This window comes from Dipodomys merriami, unplaced genomic scaffold, assembly GCF_024711535.1.
Source record: "Dipodomys merriami isolate MVZ:Mamm:240054 unplaced genomic scaffold, mDipMer1.0.p SCAF_30, whole genome shotgun sequence".
In the NCBI taxonomy this organism is placed as follows: domain Eukaryota; kingdom Metazoa; phylum Chordata; class Mammalia; order Rodentia; family Heteromyidae; genus Dipodomys; species Dipodomys merriami.
The window spans coordinates 7,969,173-7,989,135 of NW_027204493.1; the positions used below are offsets into that span (position 1 = coordinate 7,969,173).

The 19,963-nt window shown below is 40.3% G+C and overlaps 1 protein-coding gene and 1 non-coding gene across 2 annotated transcripts in view; both read right to left on the minus strand.

Annotated features, from left to right (window-relative positions):
* Oxct1 (3-oxoacid CoA-transferase 1) overlaps positions 1–11,931 on the minus strand; it is a 134,420-nt gene extending 122,489 nt beyond the window's left edge. Inside the window, exons 1-3 of the mRNA XM_070041107.1 lie at positions 11,751–11,931; positions 3,467–3,575; positions 1,874–1,964 (exon numbers count right to left, since the gene is read on the minus strand). Of these exons, the coding sequence (XP_069897208.1) occupies positions 1,874–1,964; positions 3,467–3,575; positions 11,751–11,828 (278 nt within the window). The 5' untranslated portion in view covers positions 11,829–11,931. The remainder of the gene's footprint in view (positions 1–1,873; positions 1,965–3,466; positions 3,576–11,750) is intronic.
* Positions 11,932–16,916: 4,985 nt separating this feature from the next.
* LOC138840823 (U6 spliceosomal RNA) lies at positions 16,917–17,021 on the minus strand. The gene has a single exon (XR_011376230.1). It is a non-coding gene; the product is annotated as a U6 spliceosomal RNA (small nuclear RNA).
* Between the last annotated feature and the right edge of the window lie 2,942 nt (positions 17,022–19,963).

Consider the following 19,963-nt stretch of genomic DNA (forward strand, 5'->3'; position numbering starts at 1 on the left):
CAATAGATCTTACTGATTATTAAAAACAAACAAGACTTCTATGATGACACACACTTGTAATCCCAATATTTGGAATTGTAATCCCAATTTGTAATCCCAAAATGAATTCTAGCCAATCTGGGCCAGACCACAAGACCTTGTATCAAGATCTGAAAATGCTAACAGAAAACCAGGACCTCTGAGCCTCTTTAACCAGATCTAATTTCAAATAAGGAAATAGTTACTACTTCCCATTTACCCAAAATTGAAGCCGTGTCAGTGGTTCTCCAATAAAGTATGACTAAGTTTCCCTAATATCTTATTCCAGTGGCCAAAACATCCTCATTCTTATAGATCTCTAGGATTTAAACCTTAATTAAGAGAACCAACCACCAATAGCGGTTTACAAAGGGTCACCACCGTATTCAAGTCTGTATCTAAACCTGTGTACTGACAGCATATCACTCACTGGTAATACGGTTTTATTAACTAGTGATGTTGGAGGTGTCTTAGTTTGGGTAAATATACCCTAAGATTTCCACACAATGATAACAGCACCTAACAATGTATTTTTCATAACATATCCCCCTGAAACTACTCATGTCAGAAGCATCTCTTTTAAGTACCAGAGTAATGACAGCCAAGAGAGAGAGAGAGAGAGAGATGCATACATATATACATACATACATACATACAAACTTACATACCAAGATAGATACATAGATAGATATGGGCATGGAGCATGCTTAAACAATGCCAAGTAACATAAATAAGTTACTGTTCCATTTACAGAAGAGTCTCTGTGAGACACAAAAGAATTCAGCAAATGATCACTACAACATGGCTGCCACCACTGACTCAGAGACTAGGCATAGCAGAGAGTGCACAGTAACCGTCAGTAACCGATCAACATATAAACCTATGGAATAAATGCAGTTCAGTATACAAAGAAAGGTTGAAAATCTCGAAAAGAACGCAGAAGTGGCAGCATCAGGTAAGACTCTCTCATGAAACAGCATGAACACCCAGAAAAGGAACAAGAAGCACGACTGTAGTATCTGTTTTGTTTCTTAAATAATCTGTACTATTTATTCACAATTGCCTTTTATTATAAAAGATAAATTGTCAGACCGGTTCTTTTAAAAAGCACTTTATGACACTGTACAAAAGGAAACGTACTCATTACCTGACTCATGTAATGGTAATCCCTCTGTACATTACCTCTATAATAACAATAAAGTATATTTTTTAAAAAGCACTTTAAGTCTTTATAGTCTTTCTTTCATTATTCAAAGGAAACTGATGATTTACTATTTTTGTAAACAAATAGCTTTTTCTAAATAGCAAAATGTACCTAAACATGCCTTCACTAAAATAATAGATTAATATTGGCCATTTTTTACAGTCCTATTGTCTTAAATGCTTGCTAAATATACTCCTCTTATATCAAGATCAGCATCATCTTTTATGATTAACTTATTACTTTAGATATTATCTTGAGTAATGTTATAACCAAAAGACAGAAGTTGAAGCAGATTTCAAATTACTGACTGCCTTGCCTTACAATGAACTTCAAATCAAAGAAGATAAAGGACCATGCTTACATTTCAAAATGCAACAGTCTTTTGGAAAATATTTACTCTAACTATAAAAATACAATCTAAATTTACAAAAACAAAAGGACCAGATAAAGATATGGTCTTAATTTATATATTTAACTAAGATAAGGCAAGAATGCTTTACTTAAGTTTAAGAAGGATGGTACCTATTAAGATGCTTGGACACACTGCTCATGTAAATGGAGGAAATTTTAATTTCACTCATAAACTTTTTAAATATTATTATTAGGAACTGACATTTCTTTTGATACACTTTTTATAAAATTCACTCTTACCCTGCATTGTTGCTGACTGCAGTGATTTCTTTGACTCCCGTCTTTAGTAAAGCTCCTATAAGATTCTCAGGAATTCCACATAGCCCAAAACCTGTGAAGTCCAAAAGGTAAATAATTTGTGAGGAAATGTGTGCTATTATCCCTAATTGAAAAGAAAAATATGAAGCACGCCTTTAGATGTAATACAGAAGTAGCAGAAATAGCTCAGTAACTCAATAAATAGTCAAATAATGCCGGGCACCAGTGGCACACGCCTGTAATCCTAACTACTCAGGAGGCTGAAATCTGAGGATTGTGGTTCAAAGCCGGCCCTGGCAAGAAAGTCTGTGAAACTCTGATCTCCAATAAACCACGAGAAAACCAGAAATGGCACTGTAGCTCAAGTGGTAGAGCACTAGCCTTGAGCTGAAGAGCTGAGCGACAGCACTCACTCCCAGAGTTCAAGCCCCACGACTGACCAAAAAAAAAAAAAAAAAAGTCAAATAACTAGATTCAAACACAATTACCAAGTCTCTGAATCATAAGTAAAATGACAGGTGTAACCAGTTTATATACTATCTCTATTGCCCCACTTTATAATTCAACCCTGAAGCAGTTACTTTTACTCAAGCAGATTGGCTTAACTTGCCTGGGTACATTTTTCAGAACTGAAAGCCTTAATCCAATAACTTCCTTTGTATCTTCCATGATTCCTCAAATAGTGTTGGGTTTTAAATGGCCTTTCACAGACTTACCAATTGGCTAGATAGAAGGAGATCAGTCCTAAGATAAGCTTTGCTGCAATTTGTAAGAATAGGAAGCAAGTTAAATAAGAAGACAGAAGGTCTAAAAGACATCCCAAACAAGAAGAAACGACTGAGGATAAACATGTGGAGACAGGCATGGGTTTCTCAACACCAGACAGACATTGCCAGGTGTGGGTTTCAACACCAGACAGATGCTGCCATGTCCTCCATCTCAACAAATACAGAGAAATAAAAGGAATGACTAGGGTAAACTGATGAGAACTATGCATATGTTCCAAGGAAAACAAGAATTCCCAAGGATCTAGAGATTCCTCCAGGCTCCTGATAATATATCATTTCTTACAAACTAATTGGGGAGGAGACACAAAACTGGAGGAAAAATAAAATATGGGTAGTAAAATTTGTTAAACATTTGGAATAGAACATTGTCATGAAATAGTACATATTACAATGTGCATGAATAGGGAATAAATAATAAAGAAGTAATAAGGTAATTGGTACTTCCAATCTATACAGCTTTTTGTTGGTGGTGGTGGTTGTGGGGCTTGAACTCAGGGGCTGGGCACTGTCCCTAAGCTCTTTTGCTCAAGGCTCTACCACTTGAGCCACAGCACTGCTTCCAGTTTTCTGGTAGTTAACTGGAGGTAAGAGTCTCACAGACATTTCTACCCGGGCTCACTTCAAACCACATCCTCAGACCCAAGCCTCCTGAATAGCTAGGATTACAGGAGTGAGCCACCAGTGCTCAGCTTCTATATAGCTTTATCCCTGTGGTTTTCCAGCTTCACTGAATACCTAAATGACATTATCATCCAAAGGTAAAAGATACCAATAACACATTACTCACCACCAACTAGCACCGTTGCGCCACTGGGAATATCTTTTACCGCTTCAATTGGATCTTCATAAAATTTGGTATGGTGACGAGTACTGACCGAAAAGTAGCAGGCACACCCCTGAAACATTAAAAATACTTTTCAGCCAGGCATATGTAGATTCACCTTTAAATATATAGCAATTTATTTCTATAGGATCAATGGTAAGTTCACTATCCTTTTCTATTAATTACTATTAATTTACAATTAAAATGCATATGGTTACAGAATACAATATACATACATACACACATACACACACACACACACACACACACACACACACACACACACACTTATATATCACAAAAAGACAAAATTGAAACCAAGTTCTGATGGCTCACACCTATAATCTTAGCTACACAGAAATCTGAGATCTTGGAGGGTTGTGGTTCAAAGCCAATCTGGGTAGAAAAGTACACAAGACTTCATCTAAAATGAACAAGCAAAAAGCCAGCCTAGACACATAACTTAAATGGTGGAGTACCAGATATAAAGAAGCAATTCAAAAAAGAGCATGAAGCACTGAGTTCAAATCCCAGAACTGGGGGGAAAAAAAGGAGTAAAATAAGTTATTTAATACACCACTACTTCATGTATCCTTTAAGGTTTTTGTTTGTTGGGGTTTTGTTTTGTTTGTTTGATTGGTTGGCTGGTTAGTTGGTTTTAAAACAGGATTTCATTATATAGCTCAGATTGAAACTTCTAAGCTTCTTACCTCAGCCTCCCCAGTGCTGGAATTATGGCATGTGCCACATACCTAGTTCACATATCACTCTCCGGTGGTAAAAATACCCCCATAACAGTTTTCAATAATATAATCTATTTTTCTTAACAAGAGTCACCATGAAGTACAATAGATCTTTTCAACTTATTCCTCCTGTATAGCTGAAAGTTTGTCCTTTGACCAACAAAGCCCATCAATCTTCCAATCTCTGGGAATTAACATTTTATTCTTTACTTGCATGAAACTAACCCCTCTTGAAAAGTGTGGGACTCTAGTGGTTTGTCCTTAACAGAATGGATGGGCACACGCTACCCACAGATTATCACCAGAATCCCCTGTGATCTGTCTCTTCCATGGCATAGGGAAAAGCTTCAGTTGTGTCAGCTGTGGTCACCCAAAATAACAAAAGTAGGGGGTCCACGTACTGGGTATAAAATTGTAATATTGCTGTTGTCAACCATCAACTTTTGATAGCACCTTAGACTTCCACTTGAGCAACCAATATTTATTAAGAAGTTGTATGTGTCAAGTTCTGCGCTGTTTAATCCAACATAGTATTACAACTGCCGCTCTCCAGGAAATTAGGTACGATATGATTAATACTGCAAACACCTACGAAGCAGAGCTTCTCATCCAGCCTCAGGTATGAGAGGAACTCGTAAAAGGATAAGTAAAGAACAGCACACATAATGACTCATCTCTCTCTGAGGCTAGTTTAAGGATGCTGGAGTCAAGGAGTAAACTATTAACTTTCCAGGAATGTGGGTTATTCTTACCACAATGAACTATTTGGTCATACTATGATGTGGAGATGATTTGCCACATCCAAACCCTGGGATGAAATAGGTTCTCCATTATAACAGTGCTGAAAAGTGGCAGGGCCTTTAAGAGATATTTGGACACACATGAAGGGCTTAATGCTGCTCTGCAGACCTGAGTTACTTCTTACAGGAGTGAGTTCTTGCTCTCACAAGACTGGATTGGTGATTGTCCAGAGTGGATCCCTACAGAGTAAGGCTGCTCTCTCTGTTTTACCTCTTTTACCATCTCCTTGCCCTTCTTCTTCTAACATGTTTCAATGGAGCACTCATCAGACGCAACAATCAGAACTTGGATTTCCAGCTTTCAGAACTATGAGCTAAACTAATCTCTTCCCTTTAGATATTACCTAGCCTGAAATATTTTGTTATAGCAACGGAAAACAGAGTATAATAGGTTCCAAATGAGTCATACTGTGAACATGAATAACTTGTTATAAATCATTTCCCCCTACAATCCACCCACAATATGGACATGAAAAAAAAATGAGAAGACATATTGTACGGTATCCATCCATTCCTACTCAACATTATCTCTCCCTTTATTCTCATTACCTGTTCAACCTGAAAAGAGAGGGAGTAAAAAAGAATAACATTTGAGTCGTGACATACTAACATACTACTATCTCACCAATCCCAGCTATAAAATTATACATACTTCCCTTCCTAACAGCCCTCCTGACAGACACAACATAGTGTTTATTGTTCTTTTATGCCTCTACAAACTTTTCATCAGAAAGTGCCAACAGATATAAAAGATTATGAGAGCTATGAAAAAGTGAATGAAAGATTACGAGGTAGAAATTACACACATAGCTTTTTGCCTTTTAAGAATCTATTTTGGTCAAGGTCAAATGAGGAAGCACAGTGCCCCATACCAGGTACATGAGTAGAGGCAGAGAGAAAGAAGGGGCCTGAGACACAAAGAGCCTTCTTTCCTTTCCTCCAGCAGCAATGGTTGATTTGCTTCAGTTTTAAACACACACACACACATACTTTTAAACTTAAAAGTTTGACAGAAGAAACAGGCCATCAGTAGATTATAAAGTAATAAAGGTGTGCATATCTCCCAGAAAAGAAAAAAATACATTGATATCTGATTCAAACTACTCATTGCACAGGTCGTCTTTCTAAAGCTTAGAAATCTGCTTTTTTAACTTACACAAAACTATTAAAGCAAGATCAAACTCAAGGTCCGTTTGCCACAGTAAATTCCTTTCCATGTTTACTTAATGCTGTATTGTATTCTACTTCCCCTTTATTATTTATATGCAACAAATCTTTATCAGTGTCCTATGTTTTTCCGTAAGTAACTCTGCAGCTGCTATGTCCACTATAAGTGAAGTGGACAGGCCTTAGTAGGAAGAAAAGAATGCATCCACACCCAGATAGTCTGGGAAGCAAGGTCACCTTGAACATTTTCTCTATAGACTGAGAAATATGAATTCCATAGATAGTAAGTTGGGGAGAAAACACATGTCCTTCAAGAACCCAGAGAGGTTTTCAGACTCATGAACAAAAATAAAAGCACAAAGGGCTGTTTGCTGCTGCTAAGAAGTAAACAAATGATCAGATCTTACTGAGCAGCTTGTCCTATTCTTGAGAAGAGAGGAACCCATCAGAGTATTTTTAAAAAGATCATAAATTGGACTAGCAAATTCAAGGGGTTGGAAGGGAGACATACATTTATCCAGATAACCAAAGTAGTACCATGCTTGCAGGACCGTAAGATTTCAAGGTAATGAAGAACCTCACAGGTATTCCATTTTTTTTTTCATTATCCATGCATTCAGTTAGCAGTATGTATTGGCATTAACACTTGATTTTTACAAGATGGTGACACCAGTCTCCCAAGATTATAATTAGACTAAATTATATACAAAACCTCTGTGCCTGTACTATATAAAATATTCAGGGAATGCTTGCTTCCTTGTGGGAATACCGCTCTTTCTCTATTCCCCACTATGATCAACTTGTCATTTACTGCGGTTTAATTTTAACTTTTAACTTCACCACTCTGTCCTGTACACAGAGATCACTGATTTCACTGTTACACAAAATAGTTAAATACTGTAACTCACACTATGACAAACTAATCCAGTAGCTTTTGTTGAGTTAAAAAAAAAAAGTCTTAGCTATATGATTAACACATGGTCAGGATGGGGGGAGTTGAAGTGGGACTTGGGTTTTTTAGTTCTTCGACAGGGTCTTAGCTTGAGTCCTAGGCTCAAGTGATTCTCCTGCTCAGCCTCCCAGGTGGCTGAGATTAATGGTGTAAATCACTTCATCCAGCAATATGTCCTTTTTTTTTGCACTCAAGATTGCCAGTCCAGATATTTAAGCTGCTGGGCAAGCCAGCACTGGGAGCACAGGCAGTGGGGCAAAGAGGAAATAGGATGCTTGCAGCTAGTTGCACCACAGAAGATTTCCCAAGCCCACAGCCTAGAAAGCGGCTTAGGATACAGAAGGCAGCTCAGTAGAGGAAGCTTGGCCGTTGGCTCTCTTAACCTGCTTTGCCCCCTGTTCCCATTCTTCACCCTCAGTGTCTGACACTTTCTATAATTGGGGAATTGTGGAAAACTGTCTTTCTGGGATGACCCAGTTCAAACAGCTTTGAGGTGTTACAAAATCAAGCTTTCACTTCTAAAATACTTTACATACTAGCATTTAAAAAAAAAAAAACAAGTGTACAAGCTGCTACCAAAGCAAGTAAATAAATAAATAACCGTTAGGCTTGGAGAAGAATGAGAAATAAGAAATATAACATTCTAATGTCTATTTATTCTGGAAATAATTTTTTTCACCTGGGTCTTCCCTTATATTCACATAAAGTATTGCATTTTGGTTTTTTACGCTGATGTTTCTAGTCTTCTTTGATTTGCTGTGATTCTGGATCTTTACTTACGAAGTTTTGACCTGTGCCAAGGAGTCTTAGTGTCTCCCCTTATCCCTTTTCAGGGTTTTTGTCCTTACATTGAGGTCTTTGATCCATTTGGAGTTGATTCTGGTGCAGGGTATCACACAAGGATTTAACTTGCTTTATGCACATGCATAACCACTTCTGCCAGCATCATTTGTTAAAGAGGCTGTCTTTCTTCCATTCTGTGTTTTTGATTCCCTTATCAAAATTAGGTGGCTATAAGTCTGTGGGTTGATTTCTAAGGTCTTCTATTCTATTCCATTGGTCCTCAAGCCTGTTCTTGTGCCAGAACCAAGCTGTTAATACTTTGGCTTTGTAACAGAACTTGAAGCTTGATATTGATATTCCTCCACCACAATTCTTCCTGCTAAGGATTGTTTAGGGTTTTGTTTGTTTTGTCAGTTATGGGGCTTGAACTCAGGGCCTGGACACTGTCCCTGAGTTCCTTTTTTCTCAAGGCTAGCTAGCACTCTACCACTTTGAGCTACAGCACCACTTCTGGCTTTTTCTGTTTATGTGGTACTGAGGAATCGAACCCAGGGCCTCATGCACGTAGACAAGCACTCTATACCACTAAGCCACATTGCCAGCCCCAAAGGATTATTTTGTACTCCCCACAAATCCATTCCATTGTTGGTAATTCTTCTTGTTATAACCATGGAGGAGGGAATATAATTGAGTACTTAAGGGAATTAAAAAACTCAAAATTCAGATAATACAATTTGTTTCCACTTGGTCTATTCCTTCCCTTCCCCGCCTCCCCAGGTAGGTCATGAGGCTTGAACTCTGGGCCTGGTCACTGTTCCTCTGCTCTTCAGCTCAAGGCAAGCACTCTACCACTTGAGTCACAGCATCATTTCTGGTTTTCTGGTGGTTAATTAGAGACAAGAGTTTCCTGCCTGGGCTGGCTTTGAACCACAATCTCCAGATCTCAGCCTTCTGAGTAGCTGGGATTACAGGCATGAACCACAGTGCCCAACTTTTTTTCCTCCTTTTAGTACCTTCTACACCTTCACTCTTGACCCTTTACATGAAATTCGTACATCTGATTCTTAACCTGTGGTGACCCTACATTTCATTTCCTAGCTTCCTAATCCAGAGTCCCTTCTGTCCTAATCAATCACTGCTATCATTATTTCTTTCACCTAAATGTCTTTTTTCTGTCATTCAAACTTCATGACCTAATGAAAATGCACTTCTTGGTGATCTTACAGTGAAAATATTTGAAGAATTGTTTTTATTTTAAAAAAGTAATTATTATCTTAATGATACAGACTGTACATCCACACAATATCAACCTTGTCATCTTCCATTAAATAAATAAATTATGACACAGAAAGGTTGATGTTTGGGCTGGGAAGGTGGCTCAGTGGTAGAGCACTTGCCTTGCAGGCATGAGGCCCTGGGTACAATTCCTCAGCACCACATAAGAAAAAAGAAAAAAGCCAGAAGTGGGGCTGTGGTAGAGTGCTAGCCTTGAGCTGAAGAGCTGAGGAACAGCGCCCAGGCCCAGAGTTCAGGCCCCATGACCGGACCCAAAAAAAAAAAAAAAAGAAAGAAAGGTTGATGTTGTTGGCTTCCTCAGTACCAAAACCTGATTAAGAGATATGAGGAGAAAATACTACATAGAAAGAGCTGATTTGAGGCACGGTAGAAGGAAAGGGCAGCAATATGCAGGGGACACACGCAGCAACTCATCAGGAGGAACAGGACATCACAGCCAGGAAAAAGTGATGTGTGTTGATGTAAACTAAGAAACTCAACCCAGAACCTGAATGTGGGTGCAATCTGGGAATGTGGCTTAGTGGTAGAGTTCTTGCCTAGCATGCATGAAGCCCTGGGTTCAATTTCTCAGTACCACATAAACAGAAAAAGTGCGAAGTGGTGCTGTGGCTCAAGTGGTAGAGCGCTAGCCTTGAGCAAAACAAGCTCAGGGTCAGTGTCCTGGCCCTGAGTTCAAGTCCCAGGACTGGCAAAAAAAAAAAAAAAAAAAAAAAAAAACCTTCCAGGTAATCGTGATACAAATTCCAGGGAAATGCACTTGCCTATCATTTAAATTTTTTCACATATTTTTAAAATAATTATCTCACTTTATCCTTGATAATACTTAGCAGAAAAAAATGGCCTAGATTAGTAATTAAGTTGCCTGAAGGGTTCTCTCCTCCCTGGGTTCAACGTGTTCCATATCTATTCTTAGAGGCATAGTGTGTAACACTGAAGGACAAAGAGAAAATGGTCTCAAAGTTAAATAAGCATTACAAGTCTTGCAGGTCAAAGAGGAGGTGAGGATTTAGGTTCCATGGGGAGGGGGCACTGCAGAAACAGGTGCTAGGCCTTTGATGTCACATAGGTGACAAAGGCCCAGAGTTGAACTCTATGTGAACTTTTAATGAGGTCCAGCAAAAGCTATAATTATAGCTCATCCATCTGGAAGAGATTTCCTGACTTGAGAAATGGTTTAATGATTATATTCAGGGTGGGAATGTCTAGGGTAAGTACATTATACTGAGCAAACCAGTAAGTGACAATATGAATGACCTTACCTCAAGGTCATCCTGTGTCCCAGTTTTTACTTTGGCTTCTGCACCTGTACCAGCCAGGGTGAAGGTCAAGTTCTTTCTTAATAATAATGTTTCATATCTCCAAAGCTATCTGCTATTACCAAAAAGCTCTCTAAGGCGAATTTAAGAATGAAATGATCCCACTCTGAATCATCCCCTACCACTTGCAGAAGAAGCCTTTCCAAGTTCTAAACTATATGAAACTGGATGCGGGGGGGGGGGGGGGGGGGAGGAACGAAGGTTTCAGAAGGGCTGATTGTGTTGTGGGCACACATTGTGCCCAAGGCATGATTTCAAGCTCAAAGCTATTTCAATACACTACCAAAGAAAACGCTTGCTTTCCTGTTCTAGGTCTTTTGAGGTCATCACAGATGCCTCCTCAACCTGACCTTGTAGTACTCCAGTCCTAGGACTCTAGACAGGAAATCCCATTTAAACTCAGGCTTACAGGCAGGGACCATTCATAAGACAAACTCACACATCAGTCCACTGGCAGAGCGACAGCAGCGGGTCGGAAAGTACAGACCGAACAAAACTGTCAGCGTCCCTACCCTCTAGCCGGGATGTGAGAAGCCTGGAGGAGAAGGGACATCTGCAAATGCAGACAAGCTAGTTGAGACTGCGCGCCAGACTGCCAGACCTCCACGCGCTCCAGGCCGGGTTCCCCTTCCCACCGCCACGGTGCGGCAGAGCCATGTAGGGAAGGAGAGGATGGGGAGAGGCATTCGGCCCCCGGGGCGCACAGCATCCACCCACTTGACTGTGAACTTGTGCCAGCCCAGGCTGACGCGGCTCCGGGTTCTGGGGCCTCCAGAGTCCCCATGTGAGGCAGAGATCTGAGGGCGCCTCCCTACCATTTCCCCTTCTTGAACCCGCGCCTCCCCTCGCCCGGCGGCGCGGGCGCGTGCCCAGGGGGCGCCCCAGGCGCGCGCGCCCCGAAAGGCGCTGCCAGTCGTCCCCAGGCCTCTCCACCCCGCCTCGCCCCGTCAGGAAAACGGATGCAAAACCAAGAAAAGCCGCCATCGGAGGCACGGGGCGGGGGGGGGGGGGGGGGGCGCCAGAAACCCAAAGGCTCCCTCTTGGTGCCCAGGGCAACCGCGCCCGCCGCAGATGCCAGTTCCGGGGCTGGAGAGAGGGTGTCGATGGGTAGAGGAGAGAAGGCGGGCGCGGGGCAGCGTTCGCATCCGCGTCTCTGCCGCGCGTGGCCGGCCCCTTCACCCGGCTCGTTACCTTGGACCAGACGCTCGGGAAGCTGCGGATGGAGCCGCAGAGCCTTGGCGCAGAGGAGAGCAGTTTGAGAGCGGCCATCTTCGGCACCGGGGGCGCAATGGGGCGGCGGTTTGGGGCGCGCGCGCTGGAGTGTGCAAGGGCTGGGTTGTCGGGGGCCGCCGCGGCGTCACCGGGGAAGGAGGGCCGAGAAGAAGAGGCGAGGCGTGCCGGGGGCGGGCTGGAGGCTCGACCGCGCGTCCGTGACGTCCTCGGGGCCTGGGCGCGGTGCCGCCCCTTGCCGGCAGCGAGGCAGCCCGGTGAAGCCGAGCGGGGAGGAGCCCACGCCTGGGGCGGGGGTGCCAGCGCGCGCTCTGCACAGCCCACGGGGGTGCGGGGAAGATCCCCGGGGCTCTGCGTGTCCCGGGCAGCTGTATGCCTCTGTATTCATCTGCTGCCACAAGTCCCTCCAACAGCATTTTAACTTTGAGGGGTCTCCAGCGCCCCTTCATTTGCCTACATCCGAGATGAGCATTGGTTTATGTTTAGGGCTCTAAGGGCCACGGAGGGTCTCGGGTGGAACTATTGCTTTAGCAGGTCACCGCCTGGCAGATATATGGGTGAGATGCCAAAGGGTACCCCTAAAATCCCTCTCCCAACCTGGATAGCCCCATTTCTAACATTTCCCATTCCTGGCCGTGGCTTGCATAAAGTTTGCTCTGAGAAGCTGACACAAGCTATCAGTCATGAGACACCACCAGCCAGCTTGCAGAAGGACAAGATTAGAACTGGGAAGTTGGTGCTGGTCATCCAAGCCTGTGTGTTCCAGAATCTTTCTGACACAGGAATCCCTGAGATTACACAGCAGATGCAAACATAGATGTGTGTGTCCCTTTGACTTTAGTCAGGTTATGTAACTCTCCTCAATTTAGGTGTCCCCAGATGCAAATTAGGGTTACTTGTAACACTCAGACTCAGGTTTGTATGAGAGAACTCATGCAAAGCTTTGGGAACATTAAGAGCACACAGTAAATGTTAAGCACTATTGTAAATCTATTCCAATTGCAGGGGGAAATTGACATGACCTAGATGTGTTCTTTAAGCATTATCTTTTTGATGTTTTGTTCTTTTTGTTTCAGTTGTGTGCTTGCTTGTTTAGTTTGTTTAGTGGTAGTGGTGATTCTTGTTGTTGTTGGGTTTGTTAGCTTGTGGGGCTTTTGTTGTTTGATTGAATCCAGGCTGTCCTAGGAAAATTCCCATTCTCCTACCTCTAGTGCTAAGATTACAGACATGAATCCTCCTGAGTTCTAGGATTACAGATATTAATCTATGAACCACATTCAGTTCAAGTTTTTCTTGGAGAGAAAGGGGCTTTGTGCCAGTACTAGATCTCAGGGGCTCACATTCTGGTTTGGCTTTTTCACTCAAGGCTGGTTTTCTATCAGTTGAGTCACACTTCTACTTCTGGATTTTTGATGGTTGATTAAAGAATCTCCTGGACTTTTCTGCCGAGGCTGGCTTTGAACCAAGATCCTCAGATCTCAGCCTCCCCCTGCATAGCTAGGATTAGAAATGTAAAGTGCCCCGTTAAAGTTTTATCTTTTGACTAGCAACTTGAAGACTTGCCAGCCAAGTCGAATTTCTTGAGGACATTCTAGACACTTAGCTTAGTGGAAAGACCAGGTAGAAGTTCAGTAAACATTTATTGGATTAAAAACTTACCAAGTACTGCTAATATGACTGCTGATTTTGAGCCAATAAAAATACCAGAAAATTCAATGAAAACAGAACTTCCTTACAAAGTACATCTAGACAGCGAAAGATGAACAGTCCAGTTTAAAGTCTATCCACTAAAACATTTTTCTTGTATTTTTTTTAGCTCTAAACCTTTTGTTCCCTGTGAATATTTTAACTAACCAAAATCAGTGAGGGAATAAATGCCATGTTAAACTATCTGCTTCCATATCGGGGATGTTAACTCAGCAATTTTGGGTATCCTAACACATTTTCAATCAGTTAGCCTGAGAGGAAGTTCAAGTACTATAACCAAGGTCCTTTAACTAGTCCTTTTATAGTATATGGTAGCTGATGAATTACAGTTTACAGAATGTGTCCTTACATTCCTAACTGGGGCTGCTTCTCTACTTTTTCCCTTCCACAGTCATGTGAAATGGAAAAAGCACTGGCAACTTTGTCTCTAGTCTTATGACCCATTGTTCCTGGCTAGGCTCACCCTGTTGATCCTGGCTGAGGAAGACTCATATTTTAAATCTTATATTCTGTGCAAGGAAGCCTCCTGAAGAGGAAAATAGCAGCCTCATTGCTGAATGGCTAAAACACAGGGAACTGTGTTTATGATGATTCCATGGCTTAATGTTATACTTTCTCAATATTATATGATTATCTTGAACAAATAGGAAAACTATTTTGCATGAAATGGTTTTTTAGTTCCACAAAAGCCATTTTAATTTTAATTTGTGAAAAGTCTTGTATTAAATTTCTGACTAGGAACAATTCCCCTTAACTTTGAAATGAAATGTGTGGCAAATATACCATAGTCTGGAAACTTCCCTTTGTGGATTCTTACACAGCTTGACTTTTACACTCCTGAAAGCAGACAGAATTAAACTTGAAGCCTTTAAACAAAGTTATGATTATAGACAGGTAATAAGGAAATAAGGAAAGTTTATTTTGTATTACGTTGTAGTGTATGTGTGTGTGCGTGCATGTATGTGTGCAAGCATACTATCTTTTCTTTAAATGAAAGTAGATCATGTGTCAGAGTTAGATTATAATCACTTGAGAAATTTTATTCAAATTCCCTTAAAATGTGATGCATTAACATCACTCATGACAGAAAAACAGGACATTCTTCCCTGATAATTAACTCCTCCAGATTGCTACTCAGATCATCTCAAGACTTGTTTTTCAAATGTTGTCTGACTGGCTTAACTAGTAATAGGAGTTTTTAATCTAGGTGCTTTAAGTCAATTACGAAAAGACATAAATGCTTCATTTTAAACAAAAGTCCTTTTGTAAATGGAAAACAAATTCTAGGGTCTGGTTCTGTGGCTTCTGCCTCTAACCCCAGTTATGCAAGAGACATAGGTAGAAGGACCAATGCCTGAGGTTAGCCTGGGCAAAAACGGGAGACCCTAGCAGGAAAAATAACCTAATGCAAAAAGGATTGGAAACGTGACTCAAATAATAGAGTGCCATTTATCAAGTGTGAGGCCCTGAGTAGTTCAATCCCTAGTCATTTCCTTTGTCTTTCTCCCCCTCCCCTCATCTCATTTTTATCCTGATCTATATATGTTCTGGATTTTTATATCATAAATTTGCACACTTTCAGAATCACGTGATGCAAGCAAAATGGTAGACAAAAGCAAGGACTCTGTAGCTAGACTGACTGAATTCAAATCTCAGCTCTACTATTCCCTATCTGTGTGGCACCAAGGTACAATAGTTTGATACGAGCTCCAACCAGTATCTTTTTGTACTATTAAGGGGTTAGAAGACTATACCTTGAGCAGTAGACAGGTGAAAAGATTATGTTTGCCAATGTGTTTATCTTTTGTATGCTGTTTTGTTTTTTTTACTCTGAGGGTTTAAATTCAGGTCCTTAAAATAAGGCTCTACCACTTAAGCCATGACCAGTCCTTTATTCTTTTTTTTTCTTTATTCTCTATGCTATTTTTCAGATAAGGTCTCCTGCTTTTCATCTCAAATCCAGCCTCTGATCATGGTTTCTCTACCTATGCCTCCTGCATGGCTGGAATGTGCCCTACCACGCCCAGCTTAGTTGTTTTTGCTTTTCGTTTAATTGTGATCTCAAGTACTTTTTGCCCAGACTGGCCACAAACTGTGATCTTCTTAATCTCTGCCTCCTAAAAAGCTAGGATTGCAAGCATGAGCCATTGTGCTTCAGTCTCTGTCCATTTTTGCAGCTATAACATTATTTATTAGACTGGATAACATAAAAGCCAAAAATTATTTTTCACAATTCTGGAGACTAGAAAGCCTAAGATGTAGACACTAACAGACTTGAATTTGGGGGGGAAGGAGGGGATGTGTGCAGGTACTGGGGCTTGAAGTAAGTGCCTCTCAATTCACGTGGCTTTCTTGCTCAAAACACACAGTCTACCACTCAAACCCCACCTCCAAATTTAGCTTTTATGCTCATTAGTTGGAGATAATAGCCTCAGGAACTTTTCTGCTCAGGCTGGCCTCGAATCACAATCCTCAATCTCAGACTCTTAAATTGCTGGGATTACAGGTATAACCCACCAACACCTGGCAAATATTCTATATTTCTGCTTATCAGACCGAAACTTAATATATATACTTAAAACTGATAGAGTCAACCAATCACAGGCGGCCAACTGATCAGACCATTTTCCTATCAGGCAAAAGACTCACCAAGCCCTGTCCCCCAAAAGTGCTGAACTGTAATCTAGCAAGCTATTTCAAGCTTCCTCTTCCTGTTGATAATCACCCTCTGCACATGCTCCTTGGTGGAGCTCTCTGAACCATTACTGGTTCAGGGGTACTGTCTGATCTGTGTATCATTACTCAAGGTATTTTGAACTCTGGTCTCACTAATTCTGCACTATTGCAGGGCCTTGATTTCAGTTTCTCCTGTTTGAATGATTGCAGTTCCTTCCTAAATGAAACCTCAAATTTAACCATTCTTATAATTATCATTTTTAATACAGCTTATATTCTTATATCCTTTCCTAAAACACTTCAAGAAATCTTTATTAGTCACAAGTGAAATGGAGACAAGAGGTAGATAATTCTCTCAGGCCTTAATCTATGAAACCCACTTTTTGCCCTGACCTTCCCTTGTCAATAATGAATGAAATGAAGTGTGTCTTTCTCCTACTCTCTTGCTCTTTTGTAAATAAGTTTTTTATTGTGAAAATACTGTATAGAGGGGTTACAGTTACATGAGCAAGGTAATGAGTACATTTCCTATCAAGCATTGTTGCCTCCTCCTTTGTTTTCCCCTACCATCCCATCCCTCCCACCTCCTCAACTACACCCCCACCACCCCACTCCCCCCACCACCTCCCCACACCACCACCACCACCCCACCTAAATTGTAAAGTTCGTTTTTCAACATAGTGTCTTGTACATCTCATTGTTGCAATGGGTCGACCTGTATTCCTATTTAAACATTTTGTCTTTAAAAATATGGAATGCTTCATGAATTTGCATGTCATTCTTGCACGGGGGCCATGCTAATCTCTGTATCATTCCAATTTTAGTTCATACGGTGCCAAAGCGAGCACCTCTCTTACTCAATACGAGAATAAAATCTGCCAGGTGCATGGCAAGGAACAAGGTGATGCCAAAATATCTCCAAGGACTCACAGATGAGCTCACTGCTCATCCATTTCTAATGACACGAGGAAAAAGTTCTTTGAAAAATGTTATAGGTGTGGTTAGTTGAAAATTATCAGATTCTAGCCCACTCAGCAACTCAATAAAAGGGTTATTCCAGGACTCACTATATCCTCCCCAAATACTTCACTTCTAGGAGAAAAGCCTCCATTTAAAAAAAAAAAAACTTTGCTTGAGTGCTCAATTCTTTCTCTCAGTTTTATTTTTATTATCACTGAGTCACAAGTTTCCTTACAGTATCTTATTGATAAAGAAAGTTTTATTTCTGTGATTATCTGTTTATAATTTAGACCTCTTTCAACTGATTTGCCTAAATTTGTGTAAGTATATAATATTTGGGCATCGTGGTCAGACATATATACTGCCTGGCAATAGTTTTTAATATAACATAGTAATGATCAGCAAGAATATATAAAACATTTCCAAATAATGAACTTTTTAGAGGGTATTTTTAATTGAGAATGATTCTTATCCACAGCATATGTCAACAAGGGGTATTGTTACTATACGGGATTGTTTTCCAAGCTTTTGATGTACTTTAATTGAAATCTATACTGAAAGTCTAAGGCAAGCTGCATTCTGAACCAGAATTTTCTTGACATTGCAGAGCCAAACATAAGGACAATAGAAAGCCATCAGTTATCTTTAACCCCAAGGCTGTAAGCTGTTTTTAAATTCCGAGTTTTATTCTTGTTGATTTCATTTATAACAGGAAAATATTCCACAATTACAATACATTTAAACTATGCAATATCACTTTTGACTATTTTATATGTTGTGGTTCTAAATGTGATTTTAGTTGAAAGAATGGTCTTTGCTGAGCATGTTTGAAAGCAATATCTTTCAAGCTAAATCAGCTTGCGTTCTGCTCATCGCATGTGCTAAGGACTTTCTGACATGAAGCTCTTGTTCAAGACATTTTCCTAGATTAACTGAGCAAACTGTTGCTTGTCTTTAAGACCTAGATAATGTACCACTTCTCTGATGGACTTTAACAGCTCATTCCACCCCCGCAAGGAGTCAAATTTCTTTTAATCTGCTAGATTATAAACTCTAGATTAAAACATCTGGATTATGAGTTTTTCAAGGACGTGTTGTTCATTTTTGGATCCCTAGTGTTCTGCATAGCAACAGCAAATGTTTTTTTTTTTATTTTATTTGTGAACATACTGTACAGAGGGGTTACAATTACATGGGCAGGATAATGCATACATTTCTTAACAAGCATTGCAGCCTCCTCCTTTGTTTACCCTTCACCTCCCTTCCCAGCCTTCCCCCTCCCCCCTCCACCCAATCCTTCCCCCCCTCCACCCCCACCGACATTGTAAAGCTCGTTTTTGACATGACAATTTGTACTTCTCATTGTTGCAAAAGGTCCACCTGAATCCTTAAACTACTTGTTTTTCCCCATCTCCTCCACAAGTTATACTGACATCAAATATAGTGAAAGCGGGGGTTATACTGTGGGGGAGGGACATACAAAGCAACAAAGAATTATTCTTATAAATGGGTTAGAAACACATGCATGAAAGAAAAAAACATCAAAATACATATCTAAGGGTTCATTTTCCTAACATCACATTGTCTGACCTTTTCCGCTTGACTCACATATACTAGATATTGCAAATAAGGGAAACCATGGGACCTGTGCAACAGCAAATGTTTGACAAATGTTGGTTTTGTTGACTTGAGTTGTACTTTTCTAACCTAGTAATGTGGAGGAGGCAGGTAGAGAAGGAATAGCACAAAGGAGCCAGGAAATGTGTGCAGCATTGAATTTTTTGCCCAACATTCTGCTCCACCATTGTCATAGAGCAATGATTGATTATTATGGAGGCGACTTTTGATACAGAAGCTAACAGTCCCCAGCCATGACCCAAATAGGGACTTTCTCAACACCAGGACTTATTAGATAGTTATAGTTTCATGAACACACTTGGCTCTGATGGTACCATATTAAGGAAACATCTCCCCATTCCCTGGACGTTGGAAATACTTTCTCATTTCTTGGAAAATGTCACAATTATGTACATGTCTTTACATTAATCATTAGACTCTGCTCATAAAAGTACCTGAAATTTGGGAGCATTTTTGACTGCTAGGTCAAGCTATACAACCTCAAATCCTTTTAGGATTGTACTATCACTTAACAATCATTTCTACTTTAATAAAGTGCAACATCTGATTAAATCTGTTCTGTTATAAATTCCTTTGTGTCTACCCCCTGAATTATTTTTTATATGAAAGCAGAGATCCACCAATCATCTCATACCAACAAGAGCCATGAGCTTGAGAATGCCTCTTGGTTCAGCTCTTTAGACAAAATACTTCCTTCCTACTCTTGCTGTGTTAGAAGTAATTATATATGGTTGCATTCTCTCTTAGCTCATTTTGTGCTCACTAACACATAACGGCTCCTTGGCTTTTCTTCTCTACACTTCTAGTGGAGTCTCTTGGTAACCAATGTTTCTATTTGTCCTATCCCCACAAATAACCAGCCATTCAAAGGCATGAAAACAGTAAGAATATTGTCAGTTGCAAATTATCTTATACTTTATTTTCTTTGAAAGCCTCTGTGTTTCTTTCATTTTTATTTCCTATCTTCATGTTGAAAATTCAATTTGATTAAGTCGTTTTAATAAAGAAGTAATTAAAGCCAACTACCTATTTTGGCAACACCATATCTCTGCTTATTCTCCAAGGCAAACATTAATATCTGCAAAGATATATTTCAAAAGCAATACTTATAAGACATTGAGACACGCTGTACTTATTTTCAGATTATATTCCACAATTATCTTTCTATGCTTAGTAGTAAGGTTTACTTACGC